At 37.9% G+C, this 15,519-nt stretch overlaps 1 protein-coding gene across 5 annotated transcripts in view; it reads right to left on the reverse strand.

Moving 5' to 3' along the window:
• ripor1 (RHO family interacting cell polarization regulator 1) overlaps positions 1-15,519 on the reverse strand; it is a 49,568-nt gene that overhangs the window by 4,176 nt on the left and 29,873 nt on the right. For 3 of the 5 annotated variants that reach the window (XM_026365537.1, XM_026365536.1, XM_026365538.1), the window contains exons 7-24: positions 13,948-14,097; positions 13,628-13,691; positions 13,451-13,494; positions 12,773-12,898; positions 12,321-12,469; positions 12,046-12,178; positions 11,499-11,615; positions 9,182-9,307; positions 8,086-8,255; positions 7,225-7,933; positions 6,397-6,533; positions 4,530-4,650; positions 3,165-3,300; positions 2,762-2,923; positions 2,515-2,673; positions 1,856-2,052; positions 1,069-1,152; positions 875-965 (exon numbers count right to left, since the gene is read on the reverse strand). In XM_026365537.1, coding sequence (XP_026221322.1) covers positions 875-965; positions 1,069-1,152; positions 1,856-2,052; positions 2,515-2,673; positions 2,762-2,923; positions 3,165-3,300; positions 4,530-4,650; positions 6,397-6,533; positions 7,225-7,933; positions 8,086-8,255; positions 9,182-9,307; positions 11,499-11,615; positions 12,046-12,178; positions 12,321-12,469; positions 12,773-12,898; positions 13,451-13,494; positions 13,628-13,691; positions 13,948-14,097 — 2,875 coding nt within the window. The remainder of the gene's footprint in view (positions 1-874; positions 966-1,068; positions 1,153-1,855; positions 2,053-2,514; positions 2,674-2,761; positions 2,924-3,164; positions 3,301-4,529; positions 4,651-6,396; positions 6,534-7,224; positions 7,934-8,085; positions 8,256-9,181; positions 9,308-11,498; positions 11,616-12,045; positions 12,179-12,320; positions 12,470-12,772; positions 12,899-13,450; positions 13,495-13,627; positions 13,692-13,947; positions 14,098-15,519) is intronic. The other 2 variants (XM_026365539.1, XM_026365540.1) reach the window with 2 other exon arrangements.

The following is a 15,519-nucleotide window of genomic DNA, read 5'->3' on the forward strand; positions in this document are numbered from 1 at the left end:
TCTAATGGCAAAAACAAGAAAGGCTTGTCTATCTTATTTTTGTCTTAATCTCAATATCATATGTAACAGACATATCAATGAATTAACGAAAATGAAAGTATGCAAAAAAAACTGAAAAAAAGCAAAACTTATGAAAATAAATAATAAAGTATACACCAGAACTACCAAGTGCATTATGTGGGAGTACAATAATAACTATCTCAACTAATGTACTTTATTCTCAATATGCACCTGACTTTCATCATTGCTACCAGTTATGAGAACGTAATACCCACTGACAGGAAAAAACATATCTCTACGAATTGATATACAAATTGTATTTTATTACATCATCATTAAGGGCTGACCCAGCAAGGACAACATGGGGTCAGTCTTTTACCCAAGGACACTTGAACATTTGACATGAGAAGCTAAACCCAACAATTGGTAGACAACGGCTCTACCTTACAGGTTCAGTACTATAACTGCTGCAGTTACAGTTTAATTTATTTCTAGATACCTGATTTTTTCTTTGGAAGTGTTGGACAATGTTGTTGTTGTGGTTAAAAAAGGTGAACATTTCCAAGGAAGGAAGAATACTTTTTCTGGGCACTGTAAATAATCCATAGGCTAATTATTGAACTCTACTGGCAGACCCCTGACCTTAGTTCTTACCAGTACCTCTTAAACTAATTTTAAAACGTATTCTATTATTATTATAAAATGTATTATATGGCAAAGCCATAGTAAAGTACTATGTGTATTAACTTACACTGAAATTTAGGTTTGAAGCAAGATACACCATAAACTTTATTTGTATTTGCAGTTAAGATAATAATAACTCTATTTTCGGCTTTTTACAGGTGTAAGTCTAATAAATGATTGTTATTATTACCAAGCATTAGCAGCGCTTGTTTGGCAGCATCTCTGACTTCATCTTTGTCTGTCCGGCAAAGATACACTAACTGGTCAATACTTTCTTTGGCCTGCAATGACAACAGATAAAATACAGTGGTCAAGAGTTCACCACAGTTTTTTTAAAATTATTATTTTACTTTTGTCTTTCTGACAAACTGTATGTGCGTGTACCTTGAGACAAGCTAAGGCTTTGCATCCACAGACCCTAGTGTCCAGATTCTCATCTTCCAGCAGCTCCAAACAGCTGACCAAAGCCTAAGGAAGAGAATGTACAGTGTTTACTGTCTAAAATAAAGATGTACAGACTGCAGGCTACCCCTGGTTACAGTATATGTTGTTATGTAATGTCCTGTTCTGTTTCTAATTTAATTCAATTCAGTTTATTAAAATAGAACCAAAACACATCAAAAGTCATCTCAAATGACTTCACAATGTTAAGTTTAAGACCTTACAGAATATAACAATACATGTAAAAATATAGTAATATTTGTATAGTTTATAAAATTGTGTAGAAAACCCAACAATCCCACAGCAAGTAACAGTGGAGAGAAAAAAATCTCTTTAACAGAAGAAACCTCCAGCAGAACCAGGCTCAGGGTGGGCATCTGGTTAGGGTGAGTGCATGACTGAAGGCTTTTGATTAGAGCCCAGTCCCATGTTATCAGCCTTGTTTTTTAAATCTTGTTGCAGAATATCAGATTGCTCTATAGGCAAGCTGATAAAAGGTAATGCCAGTACAAACAAAGCAAAATGTTTACTGTTTGTGCACTGAAAATTCATTTCACAATTACACAATAAAATGTTACACTACTACAGGTTCTGGTTACAATTTAGTGATATTGTCATTAATAGTCAAATACATTATTGTCATAACGCTACTTACTATAAGAAAGATTTACCATTAGAAAAACTGAGGGGAACATTCAAGACAAACACACTCAGTGCAGTGTCTTCTCACCTGCTCTCTCTGCCTGGGCTGGGTAGCCAGACTTCTCAGTACAGAGCTGGCAGAGGCTGACACTTTACTTCGCGAGTCTTTCATTAATTTGGCCACAGCATGAAGTCCTTCTCCCCTAAGACTGCACGCTGCAGGACACCGCAGAGTTTGCATTATAACATCCTGGTTGTTTGATGCCAGCCTCTGCACCAACCACACTGATGGAGGGAAGTTATCACTGGTTATTATCACTAATTACTCACTGACGTTTGTGGTTCATTAATGTAGTTGTGTTTGTGTGTTTGTGTGTGTGTGTCTTTTTGTATGGCTATCATTGTGAGAAACATAACACAAAAATTGGACTGAGTACATTTTACAAAGTGAGGAGTGAGGAGGAGGTCCTCACAATCAGGAGGGTGTTTAAAGAGCAATTTTGAGGTGAAGACTAAGTTTTAAAGTTAGGGTTAGAATTAGGTTTTGGTTAGAGTAAAGTTTAGGGTGAGGCACTTAGTTGTGATGGTTAGGGTTAGGGTAAGGCAGTACACGTGATAAATTAAAAATTGAAACAGAGTAGATTAACACGGACTACGTGACAGTTGAGGGCTAAGGAATGCATTATGTCAATGAGTGTCATCACACTGACTGCCATGCAAAAAAATATCTGTGTGTGTGCGTAATACCCTCTTCTGCCAGCTCAGCGATGTGGGTCTCCATGTCAATTATGCTGTTTGCCTCTAAATAACTCCATAGCTGGAACAGCGTCAATATCACTTTGCCCCTGTTATTTCCTCGCCGTGGTAACCTCTTATCCAGCACTCGCTCAACCAGACTTAGGAACACTGTAAAAAAACACACATTAACATGGCACATGCACATAAACACACTGTGCACACACACACAAACACACACACACAGATGTTGTAATACCTGTGTCAGCTAAGTTGCTTGCCTTCTCAGGCAGTATGCTGCAGTAAGCTGTAGACAGTGTTACCAAGAAGCTCTCAGCAGTGATGCTGTACACACTGCCTTGCCCAACGCACTGTTGCCATAGTAATACAGCACCCTGGCACAGGCCCAGCTGTGGTATCACTGTGATGGAGATAAAGTAGGACAGAACAAGGGAAGAGTTCATTAATTTTTGTTGTAAAAGTTGTAATTTCTTCATTCTTCATTGGAAGTCAACTCACTTCATTGCACTTATTACAACTTTAAGGACCACTCACTATCCATTGTTGGGTTCCTTTCTGTAACTCAGTAATGTTGACCTTACTTGACCTTACTCATTAGCTCCTCTACACATAAAGGCAGATGTACAGATTCTAGAACTTACCTTCATTAGGCTGTCTGAAGCGTTGTGGGTTGTCCTTTGTAATGTGTCGGATTTTTTCAAGCACTCTGCTTTCTCTCAACAGCTTGTCTAAGGCGTACATCTCTCCACACCGCAGAGGACCAAACATACCCAGACGCTATATATATAGTTCATAAAAAAAAAGGTGCAATCATGTAACATGCTGTTAAAAAATAGTGATCCTCCTTTTGGTGTATCTCAGATTAAACTGTTTCAGATCTTCAATCAAACTCAAACTCTAACATAGAACAAAGGTAACCTGAGCAAACAGTAAATACAAATGGTAAGCCATTCAGAGGTCCAGTAACTCTTATTAATGGGATCACTGTCTTGCAGAATAACCCAGTTGAGCTTCGACTCACAGACAGGTGACCTGATGTTCCGAAGATCCTTAAAGAGAAAGGTATTCATGATTAACCTTCCTCAATTATGGCTGTCACGCTGGACCTGTATCTCCACGACATTACAGTGCCACTTCCATGCTTTATTGTGATGTTCTTTTTGTGGAATTCTGTGTTCTATTCACACCAGCTGTAACAGAAACCCAGGCTTCCAAACATCTTGATTCAGTCCACAGAATATTCCTCCAAAAGTTTGAGGGTCACCTAGGTATGTTGCCAAGGGTTAGGGGGGGACAGTGTCTTGCCACAGGGACACTAACATGTGCCAAGAAATCGTAGTGGAACCGGGAAACAAACCCACAACCCTGGGGTTCATTGACAGCTGCCGATTATGAACTGACCCACAGTCAACCCTAAACCTGACCTTTATCGTGGGGAGAGAGACCTCCAAGAAAATTCAGTTTAGAAATGTTAGCTTTAACCAACTACCTTTTGGCTTCAGAAAATTCAATAATCATTTAAAACTTGTATTTAGTGTTGGCTGAGGTTAGAACTCTTTAGTATGAGAAAGAGAGAAAATCAGGTGGGGTTTGAATATTTTTTTCCACAGAACTGTACAGTATATGATCCTTCAAATTTGATTTAAATTTACTGTTGTGTTGTTGTTATTGCCTGAGAAACAGGGAAGAAAAAAATATTTAATAGATGTTTCAGATTTGAGCAAAGTTATTGCACACAATATGTACAACATGTTGGTTACAGATTTGTATCAGCAACATGTGATAAGACAATTGATAAGGCAAGGAAGGCTCCCAATAGACCACTATGATGTGCAACTGGACATTAGACGAAATTGGACGAAAGCCTGATCCAGCCACTTGCATGTTAAGATAAATTATCTTACCCAAATCCTAAAACCAGATGTGTCCCTCTGGGTCTTGTTCTTCCAGTATCACAAGCATGTGCATTATGGTAGCTAAAGACTAGACAATGAACAGTTTCTTACCAATAGTTGTGCACTGCAGTTCTTCAAGTGGACCACCAGAGCACAGTCTAGATTGTTGGAGCCTGTACTGAGGGGGGAAGTGGGTGAGGAAGAACTCTCCCAGCATCTGTTCTCCACAGACCTAAACATGTACAAGAAGAAGCGAAGAGAAGAAAGTTAATTTTTATCACATCCACTGTGTCATAGGAGGCTACTATTAAAATGTTGGTGTCTGTAGTCAACTGGATGGATGGACTCCAAACAAATGGCTTACACTGTAAAATGCTTGTCAGTGTACCTTTACAGTCCATGCCACCATCAGTTAATTCACACTCAAGTTCAAAATAATGTTTCCTGCAGCCTCAAATGGCATATCCTGTCCCAGATGATTTTTCTGTATCATGTGATCTAGTAAATGGTAGGGGATGAACTAATGCATATTCAGCTGCATCACCTGTAAAGCATTCCCCAGTCTGTTTCCTGACATCTTTCTCAGTTGAAACTGGACTTTAAATTAATTTTCATTTTTCATCTTGAAATGTATCTACTGCATGCTTTGCCTGATTCCCTTTGCAATGACAAACTGAATGTATTATTGGATTGTGGACAGACGTAGGACCTCTGGAAGATTTACGGCTCACCTCAAACTACTGCTGTTGCCTGCTCCCTTTCCTCCCTGAATCCTCAATCTCACCTCCTCTATTAACCTTTCATCTTATGCAGTGCTACCCAGGCTTTCCTTCCTATAAACACCTGCCTTCAATAAAGACTCTTCCTATTCTACTTCTCAAGTCTTTCCAGAAACATGGAGTCAAAACCTACTGCCATGACAACTCTAAACTGAGATGTAATTGATATAGCCCAGTATTATAAATAATCCAATCATAGTTTACGAAAACAGAAATGAGTTCATTAATAATATTAATTTAGTCGACACTTTGTGTCAATCAGCAAAATAAACATGTTAAGCTTTGTGCTAGTACTGAGAACTTCACAAAACAGAGCAACTACCAAAGCTATGGAGCTTAGTGTTTGCTTAGTTACAATAGGGAGGAAGGTAAGGTAACACCTACTGATCCCTAAAGGGGTAGTTATGTGTATTGGTGTGTATTGGTAATCATTAGGGGTAATTAAAAATGCATCAAACAGAAACAGAATAAAACTAGAGAATAATAGACTACTATTAACAATGAAACATAATCATGGAGGTGAGAAGGCCTTCAGTGATAGTTGAAGACACTGGACTTGGTTAACATCAATATGAAACTAACTAAAGCTTCTAAAAAAAATAAAAACATGTAAAAGCTTAGAGGACAGTGACACAGTATAAATCTAAAGATATATAAAGAATATAAAGAGCTCTGATCTCAATTCTATACTTTCTATCTGTCTAGTTTCTGCCTTTGAGTCAATAGGGGAGAGTAAGAGTAGGATAAATGCATGCTATTACCACCTGCTAACATCAGCGGAGACTAGTTGTGTTTATACTATTAAAAAAACAAGAGATGGCAAAAAGTTTATCACTAAATCATTAACATAAATCCTTGGGATGTGAAGTTATATTTTATTGTATTTCAAGGAAGTTATGAATTAGGTAATATATGTATATGGACGAGAACGTGTCTTTCCAACCTGCTCACATGTTATCACTATTGTAAATAGTAGTTAGTTTGTGCTACAGTCATGGTACATGGAGCTCCTCTAGATGGCGGTGTGATACTACAATAACATCAAGATTATTCTACAGCAGGAGAAAGTGTTTCTGGATGTCTGCTTCCTATACTTACTATGAATAAATACAACTGAATAACAAGTTATTTAGTTGACACTGGCAGGTGTCTGAGGTTACTTTTGTTTCTTTGTAAACTGTCAACTATTTTGCACTGACCTGCCATTTCTATTCCTCTTGTCACCTTTGTCCTCATCTTCCTCCTCCCAGTCAGACGTGTTGAGGAAATCAAAGCTGCCCAGAGCTGTTTCCACTGTGAGGCTAACCACACTGGGTGAACGGCTGTGCCTGCCACCCTACACACACACAGAAATCCATGGTCATGACACAGGCTAACAGTCACACGTATGTCATTACATCTGTGTAAGTGTAGAACATACACATACACAGACCCTACCTTTCAGACCACAACTCATTGTGTATGCTCTGGTCATATGTGGTCTTACTGACTGGATTTCCAGCATGCACCTTCAAACCACTCCAAAATGCAGCGACACTTCTCAGTTTTGATCAGCTAACAAGGACACATTACACCACCTTTCAGATCTCTGCACTGGCTTCCAGTAGCTGCTGCATCACCTTTAAACCCCTGAGTCTTGCCTACAAAGTGGTCAACTCAAGCACTGGCTTACCTAAACTCCTTGATCCTGGTCTACAATCCCTTTCACCTTTCTACTGTGCTCTGCGAGCGAACAACAGCTATTTGGTCCCCTCACCTCACCTTAAAAGATCACAGCTCAACTTTTCAGCTCTGTGGTACCACAATGGTGAAACAACCTGCTCTTGGCTTAGATATTTGCTTGCTTTGTACCTCACTTGAGAGTCCCTTCGGATAAAAGCGTCTGCCAAATAACTAAATAGAATTTAAATGTAATAATTTACAAAATGAGTCTTCTAGAATAATGGATGTCCAATTATTTCAGAATAAATACATTCATACTATATTCATGGGAACTTTAAGATCACATTTGAAAGATATATCCTCACCTTCAGTGTAACTTGCATCAACTTCAGCTCTTCTTCCAGTAGTTGTAACTCAGGGAACTGTCCTCTGTAATCATCCAAAGAGGAAATTACTGCTCCCAGGGTGTCTTCCAGCCCATTTTCCACTGGACCATCACTCTCTCTGGACACACAATCTGCATCGGCAATTGGCATCTCCTCCACCACTGGCACTCGCCGTGCCACATATGTCACATCCCCACTCTCTGAGAGTGTGTTGCACTGAGGATGTCTGTTTATTTGTGAGGGAGTGCTAGGGTTAATTCCTTCAGTCCTGGGAGAGTAACATGTGGGATCTGAGCCGAATGTATCCTGTTGCTCTCTGATTGATTGTTCATCTGTGACATCATTAACTGTTGTGTTTTCTCTGAAGAGTCTGCTTAGTGACACGTTTGTGTCCGTGTCAGCAAGGCTGGATGGTTTAGGACTTCTGGGCATCTCCATTTCAATGTCATTGATGGAGATTCCAGAGGCCAATGACATCACCTCCCCTGATACACCAACTGACCTGTCCATCAACACAATGCCATCAGCACTGCTTTCACTAATGTGGCTCAGAGAGCGCGAGTATCTGCGTGGGGTGTGATTGTTGTTAACTACCCTATCCACAGTTAAACTCGAAGACTGTTTCCCTGTATCCTCTTCCTCACTGTCAGGTTTTGTCATCACAGTGACTGTGTCGTTTTCCTCTTCCCTGTAAATCAGTTCATATTTCAGTAATTCTATTTATTAAAGGAGCAAATTATTTACATGGTTTTAAAATTCATACTAACTCTGCTTATGGGTTAATATACAAGTAATCATTTAGTATCATGAATATGATGATAAAGTGAAGTTAAACACTACCTGTTTCTCTGTGCTTGCAGTTTGTCTACGTTAACCTCACTGACAGTGCTGGCTTTGTGGATGGAGTTTAGAGTTGAGGAGGAAGAGTCTCTGATGCAAAATGAGATGTCAGGCTGTGGAAAGGAACTTCCTGTAATAGCTGGTTGAATCTTTGATGTTAACACAACTGCCTAGACAGCAAAATATGAATGAACACACATGTTTTACAACAACAAAAAGCTCAGATGATCTAAACCAAATCATAAATTTGTTAAATCATAAAATGTTAAATCATATTTAACATTGGTTAAATATGATTTAACCAATGTTCATTCCAGTGTTGGTTATGTGTTTTTCAAAACTCTAGGAAATTCATTAATTATTTGATATTTTTAGTCATAACAAAAACAATACCGTACTGGCGAAGTCTTAAATAGAGAGGGTTTACCACAAAATGTAATCAGAATTGAACAAAAACACCCCCACCAACTTAAAACAGCTGCAAACAAAGCACAACAGTGAGGAAGGCCAGCTCCTGGTGATTTAAGGGTTCTAGATTTCAGTGCAAAGGATTAGGAACCAACCTTTCAACCTTTGCTTTAAAACTTTGTTGCAAAGTTTTAAATCATGACTATAATTTATTATTTTAATTGCAACACTGGAATATGTTTGATAAAACCCTTAAATTAATCCCAGTGGTCTACATTTTAGGTACATGTTGGTTAGTTGTAATTTCAAGTCTACTGTAGTGGCACACAGAACCAGATTTATGAAAATGGTGTCACTGTTCTTATCTTTATGAACCTGAGTGTAAACTCCCTAGAACTAATAACAAACCATTTTACCAGAACCAGCTGTGGAAGGAAGTAAGCACTTTATAGTTGCCTACCAAGCAAAAGTCCCTTGGCTGTGAGCCATGAGTTATAAACAGGAAGTAGCCGAAATATGATGGAATGCAGATATTTGATAAATGTAAGCACACATTTAAGAAACACTTTACAGACCAATCCTTCACAAGTAATAAATAGAAAAAAAGGTACATAGAATGATAACTGTACAATAGTAACAGCACAAGACTGTATATCATATCTAACATACAGAGTATTTTGTGTGTTACCTTATCATGTGTAGAGTTGCGTAGCCCTCCTACAGGCAGCTGAGGACTAGAGGAGTCATCTGAAGATTCAGATGAATTAGACCACGCTGCTCCATTCTCAAACTCTTCATGACGACGCAGCATGTTCTAAATGAGAGCAGAACATGTTTCAAAAGTTAGAATAAAGACAGAGTGAGCTACAGACTACCACTGACCATTTGGTAGTCTGTAGCTACCACTTAGAAATGTCCTTACTTTTGCAAGAAAAAAATGTTTTTTTGTATATTAAAATACAATGAAATTGATCAACATAGGTGTAAGGAGGTGATGATCTACATCATATGTGTCAAACTCACGGCCCGCGGGCCACATCTGGCCCGGCGTGTAATTATTTCCGGCCCGCGAGATCATTTCTATATTATTATTATTAATGTTCCGGCGATATGAAGCGCTGGTAACACAATAAACTACAGATCCCATAATGCAGCGCTTCAGCTGCCTTGCCGAACACATTCCGCGTTAATCAAGTCTAGTTTATGATGCTGCAAGTTATTATGAAGCTAGTACTCAGGATGCCAAGTAATGTTGAACCATATCGTTACAGCAGTGTTCCCAAATACGCACTTTGCTGATAAACTGAGTTCACATGGAGCTATGGTGACTTTGATGAACAAGAAAATTATTTTGAGTTGCTTCGCAACCCATTTACCGTCGATGTGTAAACTGCACCTGTGCAGATTCAGATGGAGCTGATTGAGCTGCAGTGTAATGACTGAAGGTAATGTAGGACACTGCAGAGCTGCACAGTTTATTCACTCCATTCCCGCAGAAATGTCCCAGCTCCGTCCACATGCGGCTCGAACCTTGTTTATGTTTGGTAGCACAAATCTTAGTGGGAAGCTGTTTTCAGTGATGAAGACTAACAAAACAGCACACAGGAGTCGTCTCCTGTACAAATATAAACTAAACTAACTAAATATATAAATATAACTAAACTTGTTGACAAAAAAAGATTCAGCTCTGATAAAATGAGAGCAAAGACAACTGCATAATTGGATTTGTTATTGCTGAAAAGCACAAATTTTATTTATATTTCCAGGTTTTGTTATGCAGCATGTTCATATTTTGAATTTGTCTAATTTTGACAAGATATATTTTTATGGAAAGCAAAATCTTTTGGGATATTTCAAATTTAAGTTTATTTTTTTATATAAAATGACATAAGATTAAAGAAATTTGAATGTTTCTTCTTTTAATGTTTACTTTATTTCTAACTTGTATAATTTAGACAGGATATATTTCTGTAGAGAGCAAAATATTATAAGTTATTTAAAGTTTATGTTAAGAAAAAGTTTTAAAAGTTTTAGTGTGTTCAATAAATGTTTATCCTGTTCGGCCCACGACCTAAAGTGTGTTTTGGATTTTGCCCCCCTGTGCAATTGAGTTTGACACCCCTGATCTACATTGTCTATTTACAAACATCCTTACAACATCATAATTCTGTCTACTGATGGCACATTGTGTTTGCTAATGCACTGATTAAATAAGCAATAAAACTGGTCTTTTTTAAACTAGCTATTGCCTGGTGGATCAGCAATTGTGGGTTCAATTACAGACTCAAAATGGACACAAATTTACTCGAGTGTATTCTTGGAAATTTAAGACTATTCCAGACAGGAAACTAGCAAAAATCATACAACACTATGTAGCAGTGCAAACTGTCTCTAAATAGAGCCCACAAAAGACCAGTGTCACCAGAAAGAAATAGAACGCAGACATTGAAAAGAGGAAGACAAAAAATAATGTATGGATAAATGGAACATGGGGTGTCAAGCATTGTGGAAGCTGATTTGGTTGTGGTACAGGAGAAAGGAAGGCTATCATTTCAAAAAGATCAATTCTGTCCAGAGTCAATTTCATCCTGCAACATGACAATGACCCAAAGTACCCCGCCAAAACTATGACAGAACAATTTAGGATAGAAGCAGTCACATCTCAACCCTTTTGTATTGTCGGAGATACTTGGCCATATGGTACGAAATGCAAATCAAGCTGATCCAACTTGTAGGATGCACTTTTCATGGAAAACCCTGAATTTTAATAATTGTATCATTCACTTTGTTTTCTCTTTTCTTGCTTGTGGTTTGTTTAGAATTGGTCTGGTTGTTTGATAAATCTGAAATCTGCTCGTGGCTCCATGAAACCATGAAAAAAAAAAAAACTAAGAAAAAAACTACGTTAAACTTTTAGGTCCTACACCATCATTACTGTAACTACTCAATATACCAGTGGACTGTATTTCTACGTTTAAAGGGGTTTCTATTCCACTGTGACTTACTGCAGTGGGCTGTTTTGTTGGTGAGTTGTCACTACAGGAACAGTTCTGGCTAATTGTGTCTCTGAAGATGTCCAGCAGCAGCCAGTGCTGCCGCCTGGTCAGACTTCGAGGCAGAGACTGCAAGTCAGAGTGTCAGCAGTTGGGACAGAGGGAAATGAAGCAGTTAGGGCCCAGGGTTTTTGGCTGAACTCACATGCACCACGCTGATTCTAAACCATGAAAGCTTGTCTCTTTCTGTTGTCTGTGAGACAACAGCAGCCAGTTCCAGAAATATTTAAAATCACATCAGTCATTTTTTATCTTCAATACATAAACTATAATAAAGTATAGCCTTAAAAAGCTAGAAAAACTAAACACATTTGGTGCATTGCATTACGGTGTATGATCAAAAGACATTGAGCTGATCCTTGTCTAACTACCTCATTTGAGAGGTAGTATCAATATATAGGTAGTGTCTATTAGCACAAAATACCAGCAATCTTTTGAAAAGCATTAGTGAAACAAGTGAACAGATAGAAAAGAAATGCTAGAATATAAAAGTACTCACATAGAAGGCTTGTTCACGTAAAGACGGTGTGTCTGGGGGGCTCTGATTGAAGATTGTTGAGAACCTCTTACTGACAGTTGGAGCTTTGTTGATAGTGCTTGCCACTGAGCCCTGGTCATCTTTATCAAATGGACTAACAGATAGAGGGTGGTGAGGGCAAAAGGTAGTTTACAAAAAATAAATATTACATATAATATTTATTTGTTGATCTGTTAATGAATAGCTTTATAATGTATTATTTTATTTTCAGTATCTTATGGAGAAACAAAACTTACTTCCATGTGACTTCAAGGCTCAGCTTAATAGTCCCAAGGTCATTAATATCCACAGCAACTGTCTGGGGTAGTGCAGCAAACAGGTCCTTAGTCTCACAGGAAACACTTCCTACAACCACATGATTGGCTAAGCTCTTCAGCTCTGTCACCTAGGAGATCACAGAAATATTGTTTGATCCTATTGCTATCTTCCAGCTTCAACAGGTGCATATCCATCAGTCAGCTGTACACACTGTTAGAATCCAAGAGCAAAAGTTATGTTATTGTTCTCACTCAAACCACTGCAAAGCAATTTACATAATTTCATCATTTAATTTCAGAGCACCAACTAGCAACTACAGGCAATTTTATTTCATCAATTATATTTTCCACATAAGGCTTTGACCAACCAATCAGAATTTAGCATTGATAAAAATCCAAAGTAATTACAAACAAACAAAGAAAAGACTGACCTTCACAGAAAGGAACTCATTGATGAGTGGCAGAAAAACCATCTCCTCACTGTCCCACACCTGTTTAGAATTGATCTCTATTCTGCCTCGGAGCTTCCACCGCTGCCTACCATACCTCATAAAGAGCTGTACACAAACACAGCATTGGAATGAAATAATGCAGATGTGTAGTTTCTTAAACTGAATTTTTGACTGTGTTGAAACAGTCCACGGCACCTGATTTCACTGTCCACAACTGAGAGAAAACATGTCTTTAATGTAAGTGATTTACTCAACTAAAGAAAGCACAGGCTTTAAATAGGGTCAAATATGTTGAAGGTTATTTTCAGACCTGGCCTCTGACAGTAGATATAAAAAGATTGTGATTTTAAGGCCTACAGATAAAAAAGACGTTTCAGTGCTGCAGTCAGAGAGAAAGCATGGTATTTTAGGCAATCAAAAAAGATTAGGCGATCAAAAATCAATTTCTGATTCCAATTTGAATTTGATGTAATTCCATAAACCTTTTATGAAAATAATTCTGCTCCTGTGAAGTGTAGTTTAAAGGTGTACACTGAATTTTGTAAAAAAAACAAAAAAAACAAAAAACAAAATCAAAATATACAGATGTTACAGAGAACAGTCTACAAGCTAAATAACACAATGTGCATCATTATTCAAAATATAACATTGACTAACCTCATACTGGTCACCAGCACACAATCTAGCAAATCCAGCCAGACCTGTAAGAGGAATAAAAACATCAACAATATCAAGAGTATGTGACTTTTAATGTTCAATGGCAAAAATGAAATGGCTAGAAAGGAATGTAAAAAGGAGATAAAATAGCCAAAGAGGGTGATGCGTTATTCTTACCTTTCATCTTAATGTGGAACTCCCCCAGCTGGTTCTCCAACTCACTCTCCAACACACACATGTTCTACAGCAATGATTAGAGTGAGGACGTTCATTTACTTATTTCTACCTTGCAGGTTTGAACTGTTGGGCTAGTGCTACCATAGTGCTATAAATCAGGCACATTACACATTAGTGTCATTACACAGTAATAATCTTGAGTAATTAGAAGATAATTACTCATTAAAGACTATTAGGCTACTGTTTATTATTATTATTATTACTCATGAAATGAGTAATTATCTATCTATCCCACCAATCTGCTTTTCTTGTTGTCTTACCTCTGTATATTCTTTATATCCTTTATTGGCTTCGGCTAAACTCTCCCTGGCCTCCTTGCTGCCTGGAGAGGCAGTGTATGCCTTCACCATCTTGTTGGCTCCATCCCTGAGTCTCCTCTGCAGGCAATACGCTTCATATAGCTCATCAATCTGGGGAAGTAGTCACATAGCAAGCAGGGTTTGCAAGCAGTATTATATTCAGGACCAAAATATTAATTTAGCCATAACTGAAGTAGATTAAGTTAAGGTTTATGTTTTATTCTGCTCGCCACTGATAATACATTATTTGTTTTTTAAGAAATAAAATAGAAATACATATTAAAAAGCCACTTTATACAACAGGTATTAAAAAAAAAAGTCTTGTTTAATCACCTGTGTGTAAACAGCACACAGCAACAACCTAGCTGAAAATCCTGCAACAACAACTGTTCATTGTTGTTTTATGGTTTCAACCTTGAGAAATGTAAGCAAGGTTTATATCTCAGCCCCAGATGGTGATTTATAGGGCATTTGTTGTTGTAATGATCAAATGTCATGACCGCACTGCTACTCATGGTGGCAACAATTGACACCAATCACTATGAAATAAGCGATTTATGGTACATTTTTTGCATTTTGTCAATTAGTTAAATCCAACTTGGGTAGAAGATTCACAAATCTGTAGCTTAAAGCAGACATTGCCAAAGCTGGAAAGGAGGTGGCATTCCACTAATTTAGATGAATTGTTGGCCAGGAGAGACAGATTAATAATTTATTTTTTAAAAGCCCTGTGTAATGCTACAAGCACATATTACTCATCATTGATAAAGGCAAATAAGAACAACCCCAGGCTTCTATTCAGCACTGTATAACAGTTGTATTTATGAAACCAGATAAAACACTTCAATTAGTCAAACTACAAGCATGTTTATAAGACATAAAGGCATGGATGTCCTGTAACATAAAATGTCCTTTCTAACCCTAACCCTTTGACCAGAATATATGCCTTCTTTCACCTGAGAAACATTAATAAAATTTGGAGCATCCTGTTTCAAAATAATGCTAAAAAACTGGTCCTTGCATTTGTTTTAGACTGGGATACTATAATATACCACTAGTATGATGCAGCCATTGAACTTGGAGCAATGGGTTCTGACTGGCATTAGCAAGTTCATATTTCTTTTAGCTTCTCTTCGATGGCTCCCTGTAAAATCTAGAATAGAATTTAAAATCCTTCCCCTCTTACGCACTTAATAATCAGGCTCTATCCATTAAAGACCTCATTGTCCCATAGTGTCAGCAGAACACACCAGACCGAATGGGAGGCAGGGCCTTTAGTTATCAAGTTCCTCTCCTGTGGAACCAGCTCCCATTTCACGTTCAAGAGGCAGACAGCATCTCTGCTTTTAAGACTAGCCTCTCCACTGTCGCTTAACGCTGGTTCAAGTGGGATTGTTGGGTTATCTACATACTTTTATATTAAGCTTTGATGAAATTTCAATAAGGAAGATATACATTTTTTACACTCATTCCCTACTATTATACCTATACCTATATACCTAATCTATTCCGTTAATTCCGCTTCCCCCCGCT

Source organism: Anabas testudineus, chromosome 6 (genome assembly GCF_900324465.2).
Source record: "Anabas testudineus chromosome 6, fAnaTes1.2, whole genome shotgun sequence".
NCBI classification, from domain to species: domain Eukaryota; kingdom Metazoa; phylum Chordata; class Actinopteri; order Anabantiformes; family Anabantidae; genus Anabas; species Anabas testudineus.